General features: G+C 36.7%; 1 protein-coding gene across 5 annotated transcripts in view; it reads right to left on the reverse strand.

Annotated features, from left to right (window-relative positions):
- MKLN1 (muskelin 1) overlaps window positions 1-25,108 on the reverse strand; it is a 363,210-nt gene that overhangs the window by 15,223 nt on the left and 322,879 nt on the right. For 4 of the 5 annotated variants that reach the window (XM_049893182.1, XM_049893181.1, XM_049893185.1 and 1 more), the window contains 5 exons: window positions 22,613-22,760; window positions 21,130-21,244; window positions 19,314-19,453; window positions 10,358-10,460; window positions 5,565-5,619 (listed from right to left, as the gene is read on the reverse strand). In XM_049893182.1, the coding sequence (XP_049749139.1) occupies window positions 5,565-5,619; window positions 10,358-10,460; window positions 19,314-19,453; window positions 21,130-21,244; window positions 22,613-22,760 (561 nt within the window). The remainder of the gene's footprint in view (window positions 1-5,564; window positions 5,620-10,357; window positions 10,461-19,313; window positions 19,454-21,129; window positions 21,245-22,612; window positions 22,761-25,108) is intronic. The other variant, XM_049893184.1, reaches the window with a different exon arrangement.

Below are 25,108 nucleotides of genomic sequence, written 5' to 3' on the forward strand. Positions count from 1 at the left end.
AATTTTTCCTATGTTTGAGCCCACTGTTGCTGCCATTGTGTCAATTCACCTCCTTGAGGTTGTTCCTCTTTTTTGTTGACCCTCTACTTTACCAAGGATGATATCCTTCTCCAGGGACTGATCCCTCCTGAAAACATGTCCAAAGTATGTGAGACGAAGTCTCAGCATTCTTCTTTCTAAGGAGCACTCTTTCTGCACTTCTGCCAAGACAGATCTGTTTGTTCTTCTGGCAGTCCATGGTATATTCAATATTCTTTGCCAACATCATAACTCAAAAGCATCAATTCTTCTACAGCTTTTGCATACATACGAGGTGACTGAAAATATGATGGCCTGGGTCAGATGCACTTTAGTTCCCAAAGTGACATCTTTGCTTTTTTACATCTGAAAGAGGTCTTCTGCAGCAAATTTGCCCAATGTAATAGGTTGTTTGATTTCTTGACTGCAGGTGTTAATTGTGGATCCAAGTAAAATGAAACCCTTGACAACTTCAATCCTTTCTCCATTTATCATGATGTTGCTTATTGGTCCAGTTGTGAGGATTTTTGTTTTACGCTGAGGTGTAACCCAAACTGCAGGCTGGAGTCTCCGATTTTCAACAGTAAGTGCTTCAAGTCCTCTTCCCTTTCAGCAAGCAAGGCTGCGTCATCTGCATGTGCAGGTTGTAAATGAGTCTTCCTCCAATCCTGATGCCCCGTTCTTCATGTAGTCCAGCTTCTCGGATTATTAAGGATACAACCCTGACACACACCTTTCCTGAATTTAAACCGTGCAGCATCCCCTTGTTCTGTTTGAACGATTGCCTCTTGGTCTATGTACAGCTCTGCATGAGCACAATTAAATATTTTGGGATTCCCGTTCTTCGCAGTGTTACCCATAATTTGTTATGATACACACAGTTGAATGCCTGTGCATAGTCAATAAAACACAGGTAAACATCTTTCTGGTATTCTCTGCTTTCAGCCAACATCCATCTGATATCAGCAACAATATCCCTTGTTTCACATCTTCTTCTGAATCCAGCTTGAACTTCCGGCAGTTCCTTGTCATTGTACTGCTGCAACCATTTTTGAATTATCTTCAGCAAAATTTTACTTGCATGTGATATTAATGATATTGTTTGATAACTTCCAGACTCTTGGATCTCTTCCAGTCGGTTGGCCAGGTAGCTGTCTTCCAAATTTCTTGGCATAGAAGAGTGAGGTTTCCAGCACTGAATTTGTCTGTTGAAACATCTCAGTTGGTATTCCGTCAATTCCTGGACCCTCATTTTTTTGCCAATGCCTTCAGTGCAGCTGGGCCTTCTTCAATACCATCGATTCTTGATCATATGCTGCCTCCCGAAATGACTGAACATTGACCTATTCCTCTTGGTACAGTGACTCTGTGTATTCTTTTCATCTTCCTTTGATGCTTCCTATATCATTCAATATCTTGCCCATAGATTCCTTTGATAGTGCAATTTGAGGCTTGAATTTTTTCTTCAGTTCTTTCAGCCTGAGAAATGCCAAGCATGTCCTTCCCTTTTGGTTTTCTAGCTCCAGGTCTTTGCACATTCATTATAATACTTTGTCTTTTCGAGCTGCCCTTTGAAGTCTTCTGTTCATCTCTTTTACTTCATCATTTCTTCTATTAGCTTTAGCTATTCTACATTCAAGAGCAAGTTTCAGTCTCTTCTAACATTCATTTTGATCTTTTCTTTCTTTCCTGCCTTTTTAATGACCTCTTGACTTCTTCATGTATGTTGTCCTTGATGTCATTCCACAACTTGTCTGGTCTTTGGTCATTAGTGTTCAATGTGTCAAATTTATTCTTGAGATGGTCTCTAAATTCAGGTGGGATATAGTCAAGGTCGTACTTTAGTGCTTGTGGATTTGTTTTAATTTTCTTCACTTCAACTTGAACTTGTATACGAGCAATTGCTGGTCTGTTCTGCAGTTCTCCCCTGGCTTTGTTCTAACTGATGACATTGAACTTCTCCACTGTCTCTTTCCATAGATGCAGTCAAAATTTGATTCCTGTGCACTCCATCTGGTGAGGTCCATGTGTATAGTTGCCATTTATGTTGCTGAAAAAAAAGGTATTTCTAATGAATAGGTTGTTGGTCTTAGAAAATTCTATCATGCGATTTCTTGTGCCGTTTCTATCACCAAGGCCGTATTTTCCTGCTGATCCTTCTTTGCTTCCAACTTTTGCATTCCAATCACCACTAATTATCAATGCATCTTGATGAATGTTTGATTAATTTCAGACCGCAGAAGTTGGCAAAAATCTTCAATTTCTTCATTAGTGGTTGGTACGTAAATCTGAATAATAGTTGTATTAACTGGTATTCTTTGTAGGCATATGGATACTATCCTATCACTGACAGCATTGTAGTTCAGGATAAATCTTGAAATGTTCTTTTTGACAATGAATGCGATGTTGTTCCTCTTCAATTTGTCATTCTCAGCATAGTAGACCATATGATTGTCTGATTCAAAATGGCCAATACCAGTCCATTTCAGTTCACTAGGTCACTAATGCCTAGGATATTGATCTTCAAGCTTTCCAGTTCATTTCTGATTAACTTCCAATTTTCCTAGATTCAAACCTTGTACATCCACATTCTGATTATTAATGAAATGTTTGCACCTGTTTCTTCTCATTGTGAGTCATGCCACGTCAGCAAACAAAGGCCCTGAAAGCTTTACTCTGCCCATGTCATTAAGGTCTACTCTACTTTGAGGAGGCAGCTCTTCCCTGGTCATATTTTGAGTGCCTTCCAACTTGAGGGGCTCATCTTCCCAGCACTATTTATCAGACAATGTCCCGCTGCTATTCATAATGTTTTCACTGGCCAATTTTTTTTAGAAGTAGCTTGCCAGATCCTTCTTCATAGTCTGTTTTAGGAAGAAGATGCTGGAAGCTCTGCTGAAACCTGTCCACCATGGGTGACCCTGCTGGTATTTGAAATACCAGTGGCATAGCTTCCAGCATCACAACAATATACAAGACACCACAGTACAACAAACTGCCAGAATAGTGGTATATAATGGTAGTACAGTTCAGTTGTTTAGAGAATGAGCTCTGCAACCACACTGCTGGGGTTTAAATCCTGGTTTTGCCATTCCCTTGCACTGTACCTGGCAAGTTAGTGTAGCCTCTCTGTGCTCAGTTTCCTCATATATAAAAGGGGATGATAATAAAAACAAAGATAATGCCAGCTGTTTGTAAATCACTTTTACACTTTCTGATTCTTTAAAATATTGCATATAATATTAGCAAATACTTTATTATTTAATTCTCACCAAAGGTTAATATAACGAATCCTGGTAGTGCAACAGTTAAGCACTCAGCTGCTAACCAAAAGGTTGGTGGTTTGAACCCACCCAGTGGCTCTGCGAGAGAAAAGAGGTGCCAATCTGCTCTTGTAAAGATTAAAGCCTAGAAAACCCTATGGGGCAGTTCTACTGTCATATTGGGTTGCTATGAGTTGAAAATCGGCTCAATGGCACCTAATGACAACTATAAGAGGTTAATATAGATTGACTAATTAAGACCGGAGTCAGTCAGAGTTTGGTTGAAGACAACTTTTTTTAAAGTTTAAAAAATGAAATGATTCATCTATATAATGAAAAGTATGAGAAATAACCTACCTGATTTCAATTCTAAATGGGGTGATGGTCAAAGAATCTGACAGAAAATGGATGAGAACAATAACCAGGGGTTCTAAACAGCTGTATTAAGCCTTATGAAAAATTTTTGTTTACAAATAATGTATGTAATTTATTATTAAAATTAACACACAACCTAAATTTACTCTTCATTCAGATTCATGAATGTTGTAAAGAAGACTGCATTTCTGAAGGAGGGAGGGTTGCTGTGAGTTGGAATTGATTTGATGATATAGCGTGTTTGTTTGTTTTTTTTTTTTTGGTGAGTAGAGCACTTACTAAGTGTTGTATTTTGCTAAATGTTTACCATAATTATTTCATTTAATTCTCTCAACATTTTCAGGTAAGTACTCTCATTAACTCTATTTCATAAGTGAAGAAAGTGATGATTAGGAAGGTTATAACTTGCTCAAGGTCACTTTTAAAATAAGCAAGTGACAGAGCTGGTAACTGAATCTAGACTCTGACTTTTAACCACTATGCTGAATTCTAACCTTTTAACTACTAAACTATACTGCTTCCCTCTGACAAGGTAGGAAAGCTCCCCTCGCGGTATTTTTTCCTCTTTGTCCTTTTCTCTGTTGTGTTTCTTGAGGTTTAACATTTAGAATCCAAGTAAAACAAATGGTTCTTCAGAAAATATATTAGCTGGCAGTGACTAGAGCTGAGACAGAGGAAAGCAGTTGGCTAAAGGTAACGTATTTGCTGACACCACCCTAACATATTTAAACTACTATCAAGAAATTCTTGTTCTAAAGGCTAAAAATAAGTCAGCCAGAGATACTTCAGTACTACCCACCAAAAAAATAATGTCCTTGGGCTGTGGTATCCATATATAACATGCATTCATTGGGACTGAATACCTACGTGCCAGGCTCTCATTGCATGTATCACAAAATCTTTGTCTCAAATGATAGAATTCAGAAGAGCATGAACTTTCTAAACCAGTGCCTACATCTAGATTCTCCGTCATCATAGTATTGAGAGTTTCAGCAGCCTGAAGGCTTTTTTTAAAAGCCTTGAGCGTACAGAATAATGGTAAGCCATATCAAAATTCTTAGGACCTACTGGAGTCGTTTTTTATAGCAGTCATCTCAGCCTTGCCCTGTGAAATCTTACATATTCGTAAGTTAGAAACTTCAGACTGGAGTCGCCTTGATTGGTAGAGGAGCCCCAATCACTTATTATGGAAAAAGAAGGACTTGAAGGAACACTGCTATTCTTTCCCATCCCATAAAAAGCACCAGAATTATGTGTACTTTATTTTTTTCTCTAAGGTACAGTTCAGTTTTAAGAGACAAGAAGGACAAACAATGAAGAAATTAAACTGATATCCCAAAGTGCTATTTTATTCCAAAGATAAACAGTAGTATTTATATTACATATACTAGAAAATTTCAATACCATTGCTCAATTATAAGGCAAATAATAATAGTATTGGTATCAATGGGGTTAATATGAATTCATTGTGTGATATAATGACAAGAGGTTAAGTTGGAAATTCCCTCTCAAAACATTTGTTCCATTGCCTCCCCTGTCGCCATTCTCTTGACACCATACAATTTCCAAAAGGATAAACTAAGAGGAAAAACCGTTCAACCAACAAGTATTACCTCTCAGAAAGTACATCAGTAGTGGAGCTTGCACTCCAAAGCAATGCTATACAAATTATTTTGATCATGCTTGTACTGCCGTCTGTTTACATGTCACATAGCACTTGATAGACTTGGAGCTGCAAGGTAATCTATGAACTGGTGACTGATGCTTAGAAAATAATCATTACGTATGCAACTGTGAAACTTTGTTTGGTAGATGAACATCTGCTCTGATGTTTCATTTAAAAGAAACCAAAATCCAACCTCCCAAATGGCTGGACAGCTGTCTGGGTAAATACACTGGAATACTTACCTAGAGCTGTAAAGTCAGAACCAGATCTGAACAGAGCTGACGCTAGGAGCTGAAACTGTAAAAGAAAAAAACAGAAGCAAATCAGCTTGCTAAGCACCCTGGAGAAAAATAACTTCTGTAACTTTGATCCTTTATTAGCCAGTGTATGTCTCGGCATAGGTCTATTCGCCAAATAGCAAGAAGAACGGCACATTTGGGCTTAAGAAAGTAGTGACCTTTCTATCGGACTGCTATTACCATATTATTATCTTGGAATTAATTTATTAAAAAAATTAATTAAAGCATGTATTTATTAAAAAACAACAGGTCTCCAGTGTCCTGGGCACAGTTACAAATCTTTAGTATATATGCATTCTCACTTCAAAAATAGAAACACGTCACTGTAAAACTCCTGATGTGTCTGCTATGTAAATCAAACTCTGAAAAAAAGCATGGTTATTATGTATACGCCATTCCTAAATTACAACCTTAAGCTTATGATTCCGTATCCTGTATAATTATATTGTGAAAACTCAAAGGTCTTTCTTACGTGGAAATAACGTTATAAATGCTGATTAGATTCCCAGGCTAGCTAAAGTCAGTTTGAAACAGATAATGTAACTCAAAAATGACAAAACAGAGTAAGACGAAACTATTGCAGCACTAGTAATTTAATGAATTGATAAAAAGTAAAAACTTAGGAGAACTATATATCTGTATCTTGACTGCTGGTGCTGGAAAAGACAAATTACAGAAAAGAATAAGAGGACGAGCTCGCACATAGCGTCTCTCAGTGGGGTTACCTGGCACTCTCTAAGGCTTGAGGCTGCTACACTATTTTGCATCTATACTTGCAGCTTTTATTTCAGGGTATTAATCACCCTAACATTTGTAAGCCCTGATTAACGGTCCTTGGAATGTCAGAAAATGAACAAATATTCTTGAACTATCTAAGAAAGAGGGTAAAAAGAGATAAAAGGAAGTGTTAAAAAAAAAAAAAAAAGGAAGTTCTTTATACATTTTGGGTATTACTCCTTTGTCAGATAAAATCTACTGCAATTATTGCTCAGTGTGTGGCTTGCCTATGTATTTTCTGATAATGTCTTTAGATGAACAGAAATGTTAATTTTGATGAAGTCCAGTTTATCAAGTTTTTTCTGATCAGGGCTTTTTGTGTCCTGTCTAAGCAATATCCCAGTGTTGTGAAGATATTTTCCTATGCTTTCTTCTTGAACTTTTATTGTTCAGAGTTTTATATGTAGATCCATGATCTATCTTAATTTTTGTGTAGAGAGTAAGATAGGGGTGGAGATATTCAGTTATTCCGCTCCACCTGTTAGAAGCTTTCCTTTCTCCATCGGACTTGGCATCCTGATAAAAACCAACTGACCACACATATGTGGGTCTTCTACTTCTGGTCTCTTCTGTTCTATTGATCTATTTGTCTGTCCTTAAAATAGTATTACAATGTCTAGATTCCTGTGGCTTTACACAGTCTTGAAATCAGGTAGTGTTAAGATGTCCAACTTTGTTCTTATTCAAGACTGCTTTAGTTAGTCTAGATCCTTTGCTTTCCATATAAATTTCAGAATCAGTTTGTCTATTTCCTAAAAAACAAACAAACAAAAAACAACTTGCTGTACTATCGACAGAGACTGCACTAAAGTCCAATTTGGGAAAAAAGAGACATCTTAACAATTTTTAGTCTTCCAATTCATAAAACAGTATATCTCTCCATTTATTTAGGTCTTCTTTTAATTTTTTAAATACTTACTATTACCCGGAGCCCTGGTGACACAGTAGTTAAGAACCTGGCTGCTAATCAAAAGGTTAGCAGTCTGAATCCACCGGTTGCTTCTTGGAAACGCTATGGGGCACTTCTACTCTGTCCTATAGGGTCACTATGAGTTGGAATTGACTCGACGGCAATGAGTTTGGTTTTTTACTGGCTTTATTACATATTTAATATTTTTGCTGCTAATATAAATAGTACGTTTTCAATTTTCATTTTACAATTGTTCATTGCTAGAATAAAAAAAAATTTTTTTTTCTATTGGCTTTGTATCCTGCAGCCTTGCTAAATTCACTTATTCTAGTAGACTTTTTCTAGAGTACATAGGAATTTCTATGTACATAATCCTGTCTCACCCCTTATACTTCTGATTTCCCTTAACCCTTTTAGCTCTTGATTTTTCCATAGTACTGAATCAAACCCTACCATGCAATAACTTGCTTATTTAATGTTTATCGTGTATTGTCTCTTTCCCTGCTTCCCCCGACTAGGATTTAAGGACCTCCTGGGCAGGGATCTTTTTGGGTTCACTGATATATCCAATGTGCCTTGAAAATGTCTGGCATATTATAGGGACTTGATACATATCTGTTAAATGAATGACATGAGTATTTTCGAAGCTCAGTAGTACAGTTAATACAAAATGTGCTATTCTGGCTGAAAACTGTTTTCCTTGTTGCTTCTCCATTGTAGAATCCTCTCTGAAAATGGAAGAACGCATACAAGCATCCTTTTCTAAAAATAAAAAAAATATCCTTCTGAAGAGATTTATTAGAAGTTTACCATCAACTCAGAACCCACATTCTGGAGAATGGAGAGGGCAAAGAACCACTGTTTGGGATACATCTGGTAGCCGGCCATTATTTTACTGATAACAGGCACAAAGATGATGATCATGATGACAACCGCCAAAAAAAAAACCCAAAAATAAACTAAAACCTACTTCAGTCACTGATAAAATAATTAAAATAATGAAAATTTAGAAATAAACAAGTTAATCTAGGCCATGAATAACATTAAGGCCATTCTGAGTAACTGGAATGATTTCCTATAGGGAAAATGAAGATCTATACGCCTCCTTGATAATTTTAAGACCGTAAGCGTACCTACTTGAAACTGCCACCAGGGGATTTCTTTCCCCCCAAAGCAGACTGTTGGAATACTAAAGTTTAAAAAGTTAATTAAGTCTGTCCACATTTTAAAACAAAATAATACTTTTGCAGACCAGTAATTCTCAATGTCTGAAGTGTTTTCGGTTTTTTGTTACATAAGAGCATACGGAGGTGAATCTTAGGGTGAGGATGTTGTTTTGAAAAAGTTTCTAAAGTGATTCTGATACTGACACACACAAAACACCATTTTTATCAACTTGTACTAGGGCTAAACAACTACTGGTAGATTAAGTTTTTAAGAAACAGAATGGAAGTCTGTGGCATACACAACCATAAATTGTTATTACTCAAGAAAGGAGAAAAACAGAAACCCCCTACCAAAATTTTTAAAAATGGTTCTGATTAAATTTGATACCCCTCTGTCCTGAATTTTCCCATTAGCCTAGCTTTAAGAACAAATCGTCTGTTTTCTTTGGCCTACTTGTAGCTCACACAGCTGAAATTATTTACCTTGCAATATTTCGTTTTGTTTTGTTTTTAAAAAATAAGGAGAAAATCATTGTTTCAGGGTTATAGCCATTTTACATAGACTATGAAGAAAACACAAGGAAATCTATTTATAACTCTCAAATGTGTGGTTTAACAAAATAAACATGATTGTATTCTTCACAACTATGTACCATTATAAGCCATAACAGATTAAATCTAACATATTCCGCTACTTGGCCAAAGTATGATTTGCCCTGTTTTAAATAGTAAGTATCATGAATTGAATGAAGACTCAAGGAAAGACAACCAACTGCCCTCATTAAGGGCATTCTAAAGTGTGTTCTGCAGATTCTCCACCTAATGAAAGTCTGTAACCAATACTGAGTGAGAAGAATAGAACTTATTTGTTACAGTAGGCAACCATGAAAGAGTATCTCCTTATTTTGGTGCCAAGGACATAGGTCCTATTGCTTGAAAGAACAATGAACCTACTGCCTGGAAGTAGTTCAATCTGAAACCTGTGTCAACACTGAACAGAAAAAAGCACTGTTTGATGTTGCTATTACAAAGCCAAAGCTATGCAACAACTAACAGGAAAATGGGGGTAAGGGACAGAACTACATGCCATCAACACCAATTCTGTGTGTGGAAGGTACAATGGACTAGCAGTTTGGATTGTGCCAGATGAACCATGAACCAGGATGGCTGGCAAAAAGAAAAAGTGACAAAAGGAATCTCAGAAGTTAGTGGGCAGAGAGGCTATAAAACTTGGAAGCTCGTTGCAGGAATATTCCCACACTTTGGACAGCAAATTTCCTCTTAAGAATATTAAATATTTAGAAATAGTAGCTTCGATCCCATATTATATAACTGAAAAGTAATGGCCTGCTAATGATTTCTCAAGTTTGGAACTAGTGATGGATGAAATTCGTAGTAACTCAGAGTCAAGCTGTACTGCTACAACATGGCTGTAACTAAATGTGAATGGAGTAAAGACTTGACTCCTACCAAACTCTCTCCACATTTCCCCACAAAAATGGGGAGTTTTCTTTTTTTCTCTTGAGCGATTTTGGAGTATCAACAGAAAAGATTTATCGGACCATTTCATAATCCTTAACAAAGTAAAAGAAACATGGGACTAAAGAAGTAAAAATTTTCACTTCCTTCCCATTACACAAAACTAATGCCTAAGTTAAAACTTTATATGAAAAATCCTTTCTGAATGGATCAAGGGTTTTTTGTGTGATTTGAACTTCATATCATCACATGAAAACATGCCTATTCAATTTTTATTTCATCTGCTCTGTGCCATTTTTAAGATTATTACTGTTATTTTATTTTCCTTTAAATGCCCAAGAGCAAAATCAACAAATGCAAAAAAAATAAAAAGCTCAATTTCCAAACTTTCTTCCTGCCTTTACCTCTTTTGTCTCCTCTGGGTCTGAATGGTCCACAGTTATATAAAGGTCATTTTGTAAATACTTCAGAGCACTAAGGGGATCCATTTGAGCCTTTTCTTCAAACCTAGAAAATGTAGAGAAGAAGAATTGTCTAGAGTTATGAATAAACATTAGAAATGTCTTTTAGACCTGGAGTGGAATACACTGTATATGAAGGAGTTATTCTGGACACCGAGGAAACCTATGTTTGGGAAGCCAGAAACAAGAAGGCTGACAAGTAGCTAGTATAGATGAAGAGTCTCTGGAGATACAATAGTAATGCCAGATGGCCGGGGCACAAGGGACTGGGTAAGAGCACTCTCTATTCTGGGAAATAGGGGTCTACCTTTCTCTTAAAAACTAAAAGCTAGGATTGAATCAACTATACAACATACTGAATACACTAAATATTTTACATAACAGAACCGCAAAAGAGTCACATGTGGCTACAATTGAGACTTTCATTAAAAACACAATAAAAATACTTGGTTAGATTTATACAGTACATTTTCCTATGCAGGTGGTTTAACAGATTCTTTAGAAACGGAAATAAGTACAGTCTCATTAGGCCTTTTTAATGAGATTATTTCTGTGTCTCAGCCAGTAATAACAACAATAACAAATACAATTATAGCAACCACTTATCAAGCATTTGCTATATGCTAATACTGTACTAAGTATTTTATATATATTACTTCATTTGTCCTCATAATAACTCTATGACAATAGGTTTTATCACCATTTTTTTTAAACAGTGACAAACTGAGGTCTGGAGATTTAATGTGCCCAAGATAAGAGCTAGTAAGTGGCAGATCCAAATCAAACCCAGGTCTATCAGATCGCAAAACTGAAAAGGAAGAAATGACTTCTTTAAAAAAAAAAAATTGGGCCTATTTATCTATTTAAGTAAGATTAGTGTTCTTTCGCTAGAACGTAATTATGTATGGATTTATTTTTAGTAAATTGGTAAGCTTTTCAGGCTCCCTGGGTGGTACAAACGATTAAGTGCTCGACTACTAGCCAAAAGGTTGGTGGTTGGAAGCCACCCAGAAGCGCTGTGGAAGACAGTCCTGGCGGTCTGCTTCTGACAGGCCACGGCTTTGAAAGCCCTGTGGAGCACAGTTCTACACCGCACACACGGGCTGATCGTGAGTTGGAATCAGCTTGAAGGCAACAAACAACATCATCAGTGCTTTTCAACATATTACACAGAGAGAAAGAAAGGGAGCATTATTTAATTTCCTCTGGTATGGAAAATGGTAAAGAGACGTTCGCAAATGGAAGATTGTTTCGCAAATGGAAGATTTCCTGTCTTCGGACTCAATCTCAGTAATTGGGTATGTCAGGTAAAGGCAAAGACTAAGAAAATATTATTGCTCTCTTGCTCCAGGTCGTTCCTTAAGAGGGTAAGCCAGACTCACAGCCCTCAGGCAAATGAGAGCCCATTAGGCAGAAATCATATTACTCTGCATCTTGCCCACAATTGATTAGACCAGGGTTTTAGCACCTGAGTTAAAGACAATCCTCTTCAGCTTGATCCATAGCTTATGAAATGGCCTGGCAGAATTCTGCCCAGTTCTAACACTCTCTCCAGGAAACCAGATACTCTTTTAGAGAATCTGGATGTGAGATACATAAGCACGTATAAAAAACTGAAGGCACACACAGAAGTGGTAAGCAGAAGTCGTGAGATGGTAGATACTGTGTGTGTGTAGAAGCCATGAAGCTGAGGGAAATTAAGAGTCAGGAGTAGTCAGTGTAACAGCAGACGCAGAGAAAGCAGCAGAAAGAGAGAGGGGCTCAGTTACAAAGAAAGCTACTACAACTGCTTCTGGGTTACTAGAATTGTCCCATTATCCTAAACAATTCTTCTTTAGGCCTTACCATTCAAATGCTGAGGCAGCACCTTAATTCTCTGGATATTCTCATAATTCTCCCTCAGCTGAGGTATTTTAAGCAAGTCTTTATCCTTTGCAACCTGAAATAACCAACACACTTTCTACTCCCAAATTATCAACAAGAGTTTGGAGACTTGAATGTAATAGGAGAAAATAATAATGGCAGTCTGTCCTATAGGGTCATTATGAGTCGGAATCAACTCTGTGGCAATAGTTTTTTTTTTTTTTTTTTTTTTTTAAATGACACCACTAAGAAGGAGGAGATACTTCCTTGGCAAAGAATACACTTCTCTTCCTCCTTAACTAGATAAGATAAATACTTGTTTCTGTAAGAATAATAATAACAAAAGTAAATAAGTCAGCCCAGCAATACAGGGTAAGCTTTCATATAATCAAAGAAGAGGTGTCTGGTATGAAATGTGAACCAAAAGGGCAATTTTAACGTTTTTTCCAATCCATAGAAACACATTTCTATTTATCCTCCTGCAATGTACCAATGGTCTGCAAACTCCTGGAAGAGTTTGGTACAGCAAAAGGTCTACGTTTTTCCAAATGTCTAAAACGGGCCTCTTACTGTAAATTCAAGTTAGTAGTAAACAAGATTCTTTAAAATTAAAAATGGGTTCAACTGCATATCAGTTAATTAATACACAACTGCCTGACAATCTAAAGAATTCCGGAAAATTTACAGAGGACCTGAAACAGAAGGAAATTCCTGGTTCTTATTTTCTACAAAAGAAAGTAGAAACAAAGATAATTAACTAATCACAGGAAGCAGGACACAGTATAATTATCACCGCGCCTGCTCAGTCCAATGCTCCAAATATCTCTGTCAGAGCTTCTTATTTTCTCTTCTCTTTTTATTTGAATTTCACGAACATGTGTAGGAATCGGTTTCTTCTATTAGTCCTGTGATAATGGGAGCAACAGACGGTGGCTTACGAGAAAGTACTGGTGGCTCAAAGAGAATTCAGCAGGAAGATAAATGTTTGAAGGTCACTGGTATTTATTAAGAAACACACACTCAAATGTCCCATATTATAGATACACTGTAGTTTACTCAGATAGGATGCTAAGCAGAGAAGCCCAGGGACACATACATATAAAAATGACAACCTAAATAATGAACTGAATGTCATTTGAAATACTTATTCATCTCTGTTTTTTAATAATTAGGTTACTAGGCTGTAGTCTAGTACTAGTGGAAACGGTAAGAGGTCTGGACTCGGGAAATGGAGGTAAACTGTCCCATGGCAAGAAAACCAGGTTAGTGACTCTGAACTCTGCACTTACAAAAGTAACCAAGGAACTTAGGATTGTGGTTATAGTCACCATGGGGTTCTCTAGGACATGAAATAAAACAGTTCAAGTACGATGCTTTAATTATATTAATTAAATTAATTCCTATTACTGAAAATAGTCACAATGAAAAAGTCTGAAGAAACAAATTTCTTTTTGTATCACCTGGGTAGCTGTGCATTACCTAAAGATTTAGGTCCCATAATAATGACATATACATAGTATATGGTCAATTTGAGATCTGATTGACAGTAATTTATATCCACATAAAAACGCGTTGCTGTCAAGTTGATTCTGACTCATAGTGACCCTACAGAACACAGCAGAACCGCCCCACAGGGTTTCCAGGGAGTGCTGGTGGATGCAAATAGCTGACCTTTTGGTTAGCAGCTGAGCTTGTAACCACTGCGCCACCAGGGTTCCAATACTCATACCAGAAAAAAAAAAAAATCGATACAGTAATTAATAATTTACAAAGTGATTTCACATACATTATCTCATACTAAAAGCTTCCAAATTTCTCTCTCTCCTGAACTCAACTACTCAAACCGCCAACCATTCAGTTAGCAGCCAAGCCCTTAACCATTTGCACCACCCAGGGATGCCATTCAACAGCCTACTAGATAACTCAAACTCAGCATGTTCAAAACTGAACTCCTGATCTTCCCCAAACCTGCTACAACCACAGCCTTCCCCAACTTAACAGATGGCAACGTCATCCTTCCAACTGCTCCCGCCAAAAGCCTAGGAGTCATTCCTGACTGCTCTCTCTCATACCCATATCACAACAATCCATCAGGAAATTCTGCTGGCACACTCTTCGGTTTATTCAAAATCCTACTGTGCCTTCTCAATTTCTTTTGTGGAGGGTCTCCTCCTCTGCCTGCACCTCAAATGGTGATGGTCCTCAGGTAATGCCCCCAACACCCCTTTATTCTTCTCACCCTCCCTGAACAAGCTCCCTCTCCCTGCTGTGACTCAAAAATCTAGATGCCAGTCCAAGCCTTTCCTGCAAATACTTCCTAATGAGCCCCACTTGTTTGTCTCACAGACTCCTCAAGCCTAGTGTCCCAAACTGAACTCATCTTTCCCAACACATAAACAACAGAAACCTTTTGTTTCTGAAGAATTCCCCCTTTGAGTGAAAGCGGCCTCAACCTTTTACCCAGTTCCTGTGGCCAAAAATCTAGAAGGATCTGAACATGCTGTTCCTCTACTTATAATCTTTCCCTGCCTCCCTTTTCACTCAGGGTAAAAGCCAATGGCCCTTCACAATCTGTTTCCTTTCTTATCAGTCTGACCTTATCTCCTACCAGTCACCTCACTCATTCTACTTCAACCACACTGGCCCCCTCAATATATTCCTCACACAATCCAGGCATATTTTAAACCTCAGAACCTTGCCTATTACCTCTCTTAACTACTTCCTCCTCCTCCCCGCTCCCCCAAATATCTGCGTGGCCCACTTCCACATGTCCCTTAGGTCTCTGCTCAAATGCTACCCACACAATGAGGTCTACCCTAATATACATATATATGTATATATATATATATTTTTTTTTAACTTAGTATTTTATTGTGTTTTTGGTGAAAGTTTATACAGGAAATGAGGTTTTCATTTAACAACTGTTCAGAGACATAGGTTACATTCTTCACAATGTATCAGCATTCTCGTTATTTCCATTTTAGTTGTTCTGTTTCCATTAATCTAGCTTCCCTGTCTCCTATCACCTTCTCATCTTTGCTTTAGGTAAACATCTGCCATTTGGTTTCACAGTACTCACGGGTGATATTATTTATTTTATGGGCCAATCTGTCATTTGGCTGAAAGATGACCTCTGGGAGTGGTTTCAGTTCCAAGTTTAAATAGTTTATCTCAGGGCAATAGTCTTAGGGGTTCATCTAGTCCCTATGGGTCCAGTAAGTCTGGCTTTTTTTACCCTAATATTCTTATTTAAAACTGTACCCTCAACTCCCTCACCTGTACAATTATTCTTAACGTGTTTTAGTGGTTTTCCATAGTACTTATCATCTAATGTACAATATAAATTCCTTATTATGTTTATTGTTAGTCTCCCTTCATAAGAATAGAAAATTAAGGGCAGGATATTGTTTGTTTTCTTCATTGGTATACTCCCAGAGCCTAGAACAATGTCTTGCACATTGTGGATGCCCAATAAATAATTCTTTTTTTTTTTTTAAATAATTTTTATTGAGCTTTAAGTGAACGTTTACAAATCAAGTCAGTCTGTCACATATAAGCTTATATACACCTTACTCCATACTCCCACTTACTCTCCCCCTAATGAGTCAGCCCGCTCACTCCTTCCAGTCTCTCCTTTTGTGACAATTTTGCCAGTTTCTAACCCTCTCTATCCTCCTGTCTCCCCTCCAGACAGAAGATACCAACACAGTCTCAAGTGTCCACCTGATACAAGTAGCTCACTCTTCATCAGCATCTCTCTCCAACCCATTGTCCAGTCCCTTCCATGTCTGATGAGTTGTCTTCGGGAATGGTTCCTGTCCTGGGCCAACAGAAGGTTTGGGGATCATGACCGCCGGGATTCTTCTAGTCTCAGTCAGACCATTAAGTCTGGTCTTTTTATGAGAATTTGAGGTCTGCATCCCACCGTTCTCCTGCTCCCTCAGGGGTTTTCTGTTGTGCTCCCTGTCAGGGCAGTCATCGGTTGTGGCCGGGCACCATCTAGTTCTTCTGGTCTCAGGATGATGTAAATCTCTGGTTCATGTGGCCCTTTCTGTCTCTTGGGCTCATAGTTATCATGTGACCTTGGTGTTCTTCATTCTCCTTTGATCCAGGTGGGTTGAGACCAATTGATACATCTTAGATGGCCACTTGTTAGCATCAATAAATAATTCTTAAGTAAAAGAACAGTTTCACTGAGGCTTGTCAAGGCCCTTATTCGTTTGCATTTGTCATTTTACTAATGAGCAAAGTGATCTCCAAAGAGATTAAGTCAGGAGATCTGAATACTAATCCAAGGTCCAGATCTAATACTTTTTCCATTAGCTCTCAGAACTAAGGGCGAACAGCAATCACAATCAGAAAATAGAGTACTATGTTTCATATTTTTATGCTATTATTGCTCTAATTGAAAACAATCCATGTAAATGGATGATGTCTTTATAAATTCTCAATTTCTCCCTTCAAGAGCTTTTCTAGTTTAAATTCTGAGGTGGGCGAGCATAGTTCTTTTCCCACAGTGGCAAATGCCAAAGGCTGCATTACTTGCCAAATTATACAAACTTCCTGCTTTTTAGTTTCAGTCATTTTATTTCATGATTATTTTCATAGTCATAAGATTTGCTAGTCTTTTGTCACATATTCAAAAGTTTAAATGATCCCTTACAGGTTACTCTTTTATTCTTTACCCACTTTCACCCCTCACTTTATACCTTTATTAGCACAAGTCACTAACAATGATATTTGTATTTGAATATGTAATAATATATAATATTTCTGACTCCCATAAGCTCTCATTTCACCTGCCCACTGATATATTCTTAAAAGAGGGAAACAACTCCCAAATATTAAAAAAGAATAATACTTCTCAGGTTGGCTTGGCAATGGGAAAATGAATAATCCTACATACTTCTGGAAGAAATGAAAATGAACAATTTTCTGGAGGACACTTGGATAATTCAATAATCCTACCATCATATAGAATTTTGGGGCAGTACAATTCACTATAATACTATTTATGATGGCAAATACGCTGGAAATAATCTAAATATTCTGCAAAAGGAGACACCTGGACTGGAACGCTATGCAGCCATTATAATTTGTACTTATAATTATTAATATGGTAATGTTTGTGATATATCATTCAGTGAAAGAAATCAGATTACAAAGCATTGTTTAACTTAAATCCCTATATTTAAGTTAAACAATGAAAGTCTATGTGTGGATATATGTACAGTAAAAAGTTCAAAGGATACATACCAAAATATTGGCACTTATTATCTCTGAGTGGTGGGATGATTGATGAGTGATTTCATGGGGGCGGGGGGGAAGTGGACTTACTTTTTCTTTACTAAGCATGTACAATTTTTTCAATTAAAAGCCACAGAAAAATGTTTATAAATGAATTTGACTGCTTTACACGTAACACCAGAAGGAACCAACAACCTCCTTCAATCACTAATGGGCCTATGGTCAGGAAATTTTTTTAAAAAGCTCAAGATTCCAACCACTAGTTGTTTGTTATATATTCAGGAGAAAAAGCACTAACACTATTTTTCCCAAATTTGTCTTAGCCTTTGAAAAGCAAGGTTTAATAATAAAGTACTCAGGAATAAAAACTTAGCAATGTGAACGCATTAGCTGAAGGTATCTAAGCTTAAACCTTGTTTGTAAAACACTTTTTCCCTCGCTGAACAGCCAGTATACAGATTCAGACCTTTTTTCCTATAGATTTTATAGCAAATATACTAATTATTCACAATAATACCCCAAACCGCTTATATATAGCAGGTACAACTTGTGAAAGCAGAGAAAGGAACAATAACTAAACATGTTATGATAAAGGAACACAAATCTAATATCTACAAAGAGATTTTAATGCATGTTATATGTATAAAAATAATATATGATTGTATTATATATAATACACAAATAAAAAATACTGTATTTATATATGTGTGTGGGTGTGTGTATATATACACACATAGTGGTTAAACTGTGTGATGTGGAGGCAGAACACCCAGGATCAAATCGTGGCTCTGTCACTGATGGTTTGGTGACCTCAGGTGAATATATAACGTACTTAAGCCTTCATTTCTTCATTGATAAAATACTGATAATAACAGTACCTACTCCACTGGCTTTCTGTGAGGATAATATGCAGGACCTAACACACAATAATTGCTCAATAAATATAGCTATTACCATCATTAAAGGCTAACCTCCTTCCAAATTATAAATTATTATTACCAACGAACAGTACCAGGAACCCTACATTTTTCAGTAGTTTTTTTTTTTTTAATAAGGCTACAAAGCAAATGTGACACAGGAGATACATATGAAAATGTTTGGTTCTATGATTTTGCAATTAAATGGCAAAGGTAATGATGTGAAACTACAATCATATTTTGAAGCTGTATTCTAAAACATCAAATGATAAAGATACCACACAGTCAACTATATCACCATGTTACTTTTAAGAGAGTTATGGACAGCTCAGGCATATGTTGATAATCTAGCGCCGGTCTCACTGATAGTGGTTAGGCCTTTAGTTACTCCGAGGTAGGTACACCACCTTCACAGGAACTTTTCCCATTATTTTAACCATTGCAAAACGTTCTACGTCAGATCACTTATTCTGTATGCAGAAATTTAGCATGACTATGTATCTTTGACACCGTGGTGGCCCAGTAGTTAAGAGCTTGGCTGCTAACCAAAAGGTCCGTGGCTCCAATCCATGAGCTGCTCCTTGGAAGCCCTATGGGGCAGTTCTACTCTGTCCTATATGGTCGTTATGAGTCGGAACTGACTCAATGGCAATGGGTTTGGTTTGGTTTTGGCTTGTATCTTATTTTGTATATTCCTTTGAAAGAGGAAAGCAAAAATAAGTAGAACAGTAGAGTATCTAAAAAATTTATGATATTCACAATATTTACAGTTATTAAATTTCCAAAGAGAAAGGCATATCTGCAATGCTTAGGTAACACCAGCATAGCTGATAACGTCAATTAAAACAGTTTTCAGTGAATTATTTTTATACCTGTGTTTTCTTATGAGGTATTTGCAATGCCTCAGTAAGTAATCTTTTGATGGCCTACACAACTTCAGTGACCAGAAGTCATCTAATCTCATCTTTGGAGAACAGGATTTTCCTGGATTCCCACCAAATAAATAATGAACCTATAACAGACAGACAAATCAGATTTAATTTTAAAAAACGTACGCATGCTCAAGAAAGTACAGAAGGCACAGTTAAATTTCTTCATTTTGGTAGTACAGACTAAAAGCTAACTTCCTTAGCCTTATTCATATACAAAATAAAAACATTATTGCATTTTTACCAAAGGCCTCTTGATTTTTCTCAAGTTTCCATTTTACTTTAAACCATTGAGGCCACTTTCTTAATTATATTTTGTACTTGAATGAGTTACATCACCACAATGACAGTGATAGTAGAAGATGTGAAGCAAAAGCATTAATAGTGAGAAGCTAACCCAACATACGGAGTTTGCTGAGGACAACATGTAATGGGGATTACCAAATTAAACAAGTGTTGACCATAATAACAAATGTTATTTAAAAAACAACTCTGATACACATGTTGAATCATTGAAGGTCAACAGTAAACTAGAAACTACTGTTTAATTAAAACGTCTTAATTTTGCTTTAGCTATAATGCCAAATATTAAATGGCACATATAATTTGTGAAATAACTTAAAATATTACTCTTTTATTCAACTAATACTAAAAACAGGAATGTGATAAATATTTCACTGTTATATTCTAACTGAAAAAAAAAAAGGTCTATATAAATCATTAATTACTGTTTTAATGACATTCTGTCACAAACCATTGAAGCAGTTCCTGATATCTGAAAAGATTTAAATTCAAAGTGTTATACAATAGAGGTATTCTTTCCATCCTCTGCGTGAAAATTTATTTACCCTTCAACGTGGGCGCCACTAAGAGAAATGGCTTTTATTTACTTCCATGGTATCTTCTGTCTAGAGGTCTCAAGCCATATAGCATAAAGTTTAAATTATCTATGGCCTAAACAGAAGGAATACAGGCTGTATCAATAACTTACTATGCAATCTGAGTCCAAATTACTACACCACATGTAAAATTTAAGGGAGTAATAGTTAAAAGAAATCACTTTGAACATTTAGTGACTATAAAATTTCAGAACCAGGACTGTTTTCACCAGGCTAACAGAAAAGATAAGGAGTACTGGTGGCACAACGATTAAGTGCTCAGCTGCTAACCGACCTGCTGGCAGTGCGAACCCACCAGTGGCTCCATGGGAGAAGAGACCTGACGATCTGCTCCTGTAAAGGCTACAGCCTAGGAAACCCTGTGGGGCAGTTCTGTTCTGTCATATAGGGCTGTTATGAGTTGGAATCGACTGCACACAACACCAATGGAAAAGATGTATCACTCATACTTAGGAAAAATAAAGATAAAAGGACTTCTTCCAGGAAGTTACATACCTGTTCCTTTTTATGTCATGGGAAAAGCTACTCAAATGCTAAAAACCAATTGCCTTTTACTCAGATATTTGTATTGTAGAAACAACAGGCCATCCTATGTATCTAAGTATGCAGCTAAGAAGCAGCCAGTGACTTTCAGAAAGGGAAAAGTAACAGGACTTACAGACTATGCAAAATGTTTATTCTCCAAAGGGAATTTAGGGAAAAGTGGTATTGAATATCTATCATATATTCTATTGAATGTCTGCTACATGTCATAACTTCTTATTCAATTCCCCTTAAAAAACAATCAGAAACTGTTACATTTTGGGATTGTTTCAGACTGTAGGCAGTGGAAAGTCGGCAGGTAAATATATTTGGGATACCTTGTGTAACTCATCGTACACAAGCTGGTGGGCAAATCTTGGACATGGCTCTTCCTCCTGAAGACTTTTACTTGGATTTTCCTTTGCAGCTTGATCATTCTTATATACACAAGACCTGTAAGACATTCCTTTTAAGGCACTTTACTACAGAAAATTAGTAACAAACATAATGTAAATATAAGTGTAGCAAACACATGAACTGCATGTCTAATTACCAACAGAAAAAATATATATATAAATTTGTTCACATCAAACCATAAAGTTCCAGTCACTCTCATAAAATAATCTGAATTTGTTAGAACTGAGTTCTGAAGTTCATTGACTCAATCAATCCTCAAAATGTTCACTTAATATAGAGACCAAAGTTTATCAGTGGTTACCAGGAGTGGATGAAAATAAAGGGGAAAGAGGTACTCAATGCTTAGGGGACACGGAGCTTCTGTTAAGGGTGATGGAAAAAACTGGGAACAGATAGTGGTGATGAATGTAATTAATGTCACTGAAATGTACAATGCTGAAATGGCAAATGTTTTGTTACATATATATTTACCACAAAAAAAAAAAAAAAGCCCAACTTAAGAACAATCTGTCTCATTATGGAACACAGAAAGCATATATAAAGGCTCAAAATAAAGGTTAAAAGAGATGCTATGTGGTTTATGTATTCACAATAAAAAGACTCACAGTACAGTGTTTTCATTTCAATAGTAAATAAATGTCCTATTTAGAAAATAATAATTCTGTCCTGGCTGAGTGCCACCCTCCAGTACCTAACGGAGGAGGTTCTCTGAGTCGCCTCTGTACGGCAGCACATTGACTTAGGGAGCAATTACAGAATGTTAGAGCTGGATCCTCTAGGCCAAGGTTGCCCAGGGCGAAATGTGCAGCACCAATACTATGAGAAACCCTGTGACAAAGGTCCTGGGTTTGGAAATGCTAAACGATAATACTCTGCCCTTGGAAAGTCACAATAAATATTAGCATATCAAAAGCTCTGAGAAGTTCTACAGTAAAGAAACCTGTTTACCCTAAGGTTTCCCTAGTTTATTTGAGCACAGGAATGCTTTTCCTATTGCTATCCTCTAGGAATGGTGTTCCTTGGAACATACTTTGGGAAGCACTGCTCTAGTCAAACATCTTCATTTGATAAAAACTAAAAACTGAGGATGTTTTCAAAAAATTGCTCTCAAGTTCACACATCTACTTGGTAAAAAAAAAAACCCAGGACCTAAACTCTAACATAATTCTCTTGATTCCAGGCCAGGAACAATCTACTAATTGAACAGCTCAGAAGTAAAATCGATTCACTGAATGTCATCATATACTATAGTAGGTACTGGTATTGACTGCTTTTTCCCCCAATATTGATTTTCAAATGTATATCACATGTTAACATAAGCGCTTCATTTTTCCCTTCTTTTAATAAACCAACAACCTTAAATAAGTGCTACAGTGAGATTCAGCATAGACAAGAGTTTCTTACCAACTATTCCTCACAATGTCATAAATCCAGAATGAATTTCTGACATTCTCCTCCCTCTTTTCCTTGTCTTTGCTGAGTCCAGATAAGACGTGTATTTCATTCAGTTCTGGATCAATGGTTGCTCTCTGTGTGAATCCTGTCATTGGAACTATAAATTGAAAGAGAAAATAAAATGACAATATTCACATTAGACAATAGGTGAATACTTTTTAAAGGAGTACTGATGTCCCAGTGGTTAAAGAGCTCAGCTGCTAGCCAAAAGGTCAGCAGTTTGAATCCATCAGTTGCTCCTTAGAAATCTTATGGGGCAGTTCTACTCTGTCCTGTAGGATTGTTATGAGTCAGAACCGGCTTGATGGCAATGGTTTACTCTTTAAAAGACAAATACATCCTTACCCTGCTCTTCTTTTATACACAGTATTTTTAACATACTACATAACTTTTTTTTATTAAACAGTAATTGTTTACTGCCTTCTCTCTGCTCTAGAATGTAAGCTCCATGACAGAGGTTGTTTTGTTCACGATTTTATTGCCCGTGCCTAGAACAGTACCTGGCACACAAGTTACTCAGCTATTTATTAAAAGAATAAATGAATGCTAACTGCCAGAATGAAGCCAGAGGGAGGAAAGGGGTAGAGAGAGGTATGCGTATAAGACAGGGTACTAATTAACTGATTTATTTTCTGGGCCAGCTCTAATTCAATAGTAGAGACAAAATATTTAAATCTTGACCTGGAAAAACAAAAATAGGATGTAAGTGAACCACAGGTTTGTTTAATAAGGTCAGGGTCATTTAAAATATCTGTTCATGGCATACAATGACAATGACATAACTTCTAAGAAAAAAAAATAACAAATTTTGGGGTATTGGATGCCACTTTGCTTTCCTAAGTAGGTCCAAATCCCCAGAGTTAATGATTCTTTATTTGTCTAAGAAATCCATTCAACAAGCGATAGCCATCCTGCGTTATCCAATTTGTGCAACACTGACATTAGCAACTGCAAATTATTCTTATTTCAAAATGTTAGTTGAAATATAATTTATATTTAGAAAGCAAATCTTATGGACTCAACTATTTCACAACAAAGGAGTCCTGGTGGCACAATATTTAATAAGCGTGTGGCTCCTAACCAAAAGGTTGGCAGTTCGAACCCAATGGCTGCTCCGTGGGAGAGAAGACCTGGCGAGGTGCTCCTGTAAAGATTACAGCCTAGGAAACCCTATGGGGCAGTTCTACTGTGTCATACAGGATCCTTATGACCCAGAATCGACTCGATGGCACACAACAACAACAACTTCACAACATTTTGTCACGGATCTAAAAATGTCGCTGTTTCAATGCCACTTATCTTTTACACATGAACAAGTACCATATGTTCAAAAACCTAAATAAATATCAGAATGAAGCGAAACAGTTAAATTTACTTTAGCAGGGCCAAATAATCCAGTATTTCTTTTTTCCTAGTTTGCCTTAAATTCATGTGTCCTTTTCATATTCCTATTCAAAAAATCTGTCTGGGACATTTTAGAGACTATCCAAACACATTCCACAGTAAATATATTAAAAAATTATACACACACATTTAAATTACAAATACACACCTATTCATATATGTAATGTAACATATACATAAAAATACACATTTATATTTATTTTCGTATTTACATACACTCACATACATCAACCTAATCCTAATAATAAACTCAACCCTGTGCCAGTCTTTAGTAGTTATGTAAAAATTTTCATCTCCTTAACAAGAGTTTGGTAAACTTCCCAGGGTGAGGTGCTGAGGTTCTAACCTTTGTTTTTCAGATAATCTCGAAAGAAAAACAGTGAATCACTTTCATAAGCAGTGGTAATGGGCGTAACTGTGCTTCAAGGTGCAAGAGGGTAAGAGGCAAATTCATTGCTCTTGAATGTTTTCACCTCGTTTTGTCTTAGTACTGAGCCTTTGAATTAAGAATTCTGTAACGAGGGTTGGCAAACTATGGTGCTATCCATTAATTTACATACTGTCTGGCTGTTTTCACCCTACAAAAGCAAGGTCGAACAGCTGCAAAAGCTATGTATGGCTTATAAAACTGAAAATATTTACTATCTGGCCCTTGAAGAAAAAGTCTGCTGACCTCTATTCTATAATCTTCTTTTAAAATACAAGTATCAGAGATATATGATTTACTATGAATCAATACAGCAAACCACTTACATTAAAACATCTAGACGAGAAGTCATTGAGGGAATGGAAATTTTTTGGGTGAAATGGAAATCAATGGAGAGACAAAAAAATTTCAAAGTCTATAAAATGGGGGTGGGGGAGCAGAATGGTGTGTCATTATAGGGAAGGTATAAAAGGACTATTGGGCTAGTGGAGGACAGGAAGATAACAAAGAATGTGGGAGAAACCAAGAGCAAATTTTACCTGCTTCTTACGTATTGTCTCATTTTGCCTACCAAAAAAAAAAAAAAAAAAAACTGCAAACCCACTGCTGTTGAG

Source organism: Elephas maximus, chromosome 8 (genome assembly GCF_024166365.1).
Source record: "Elephas maximus indicus isolate mEleMax1 chromosome 8, mEleMax1 primary haplotype, whole genome shotgun sequence".
NCBI classification, from domain to species: domain Eukaryota; kingdom Metazoa; phylum Chordata; class Mammalia; order Proboscidea; family Elephantidae; genus Elephas; species Elephas maximus.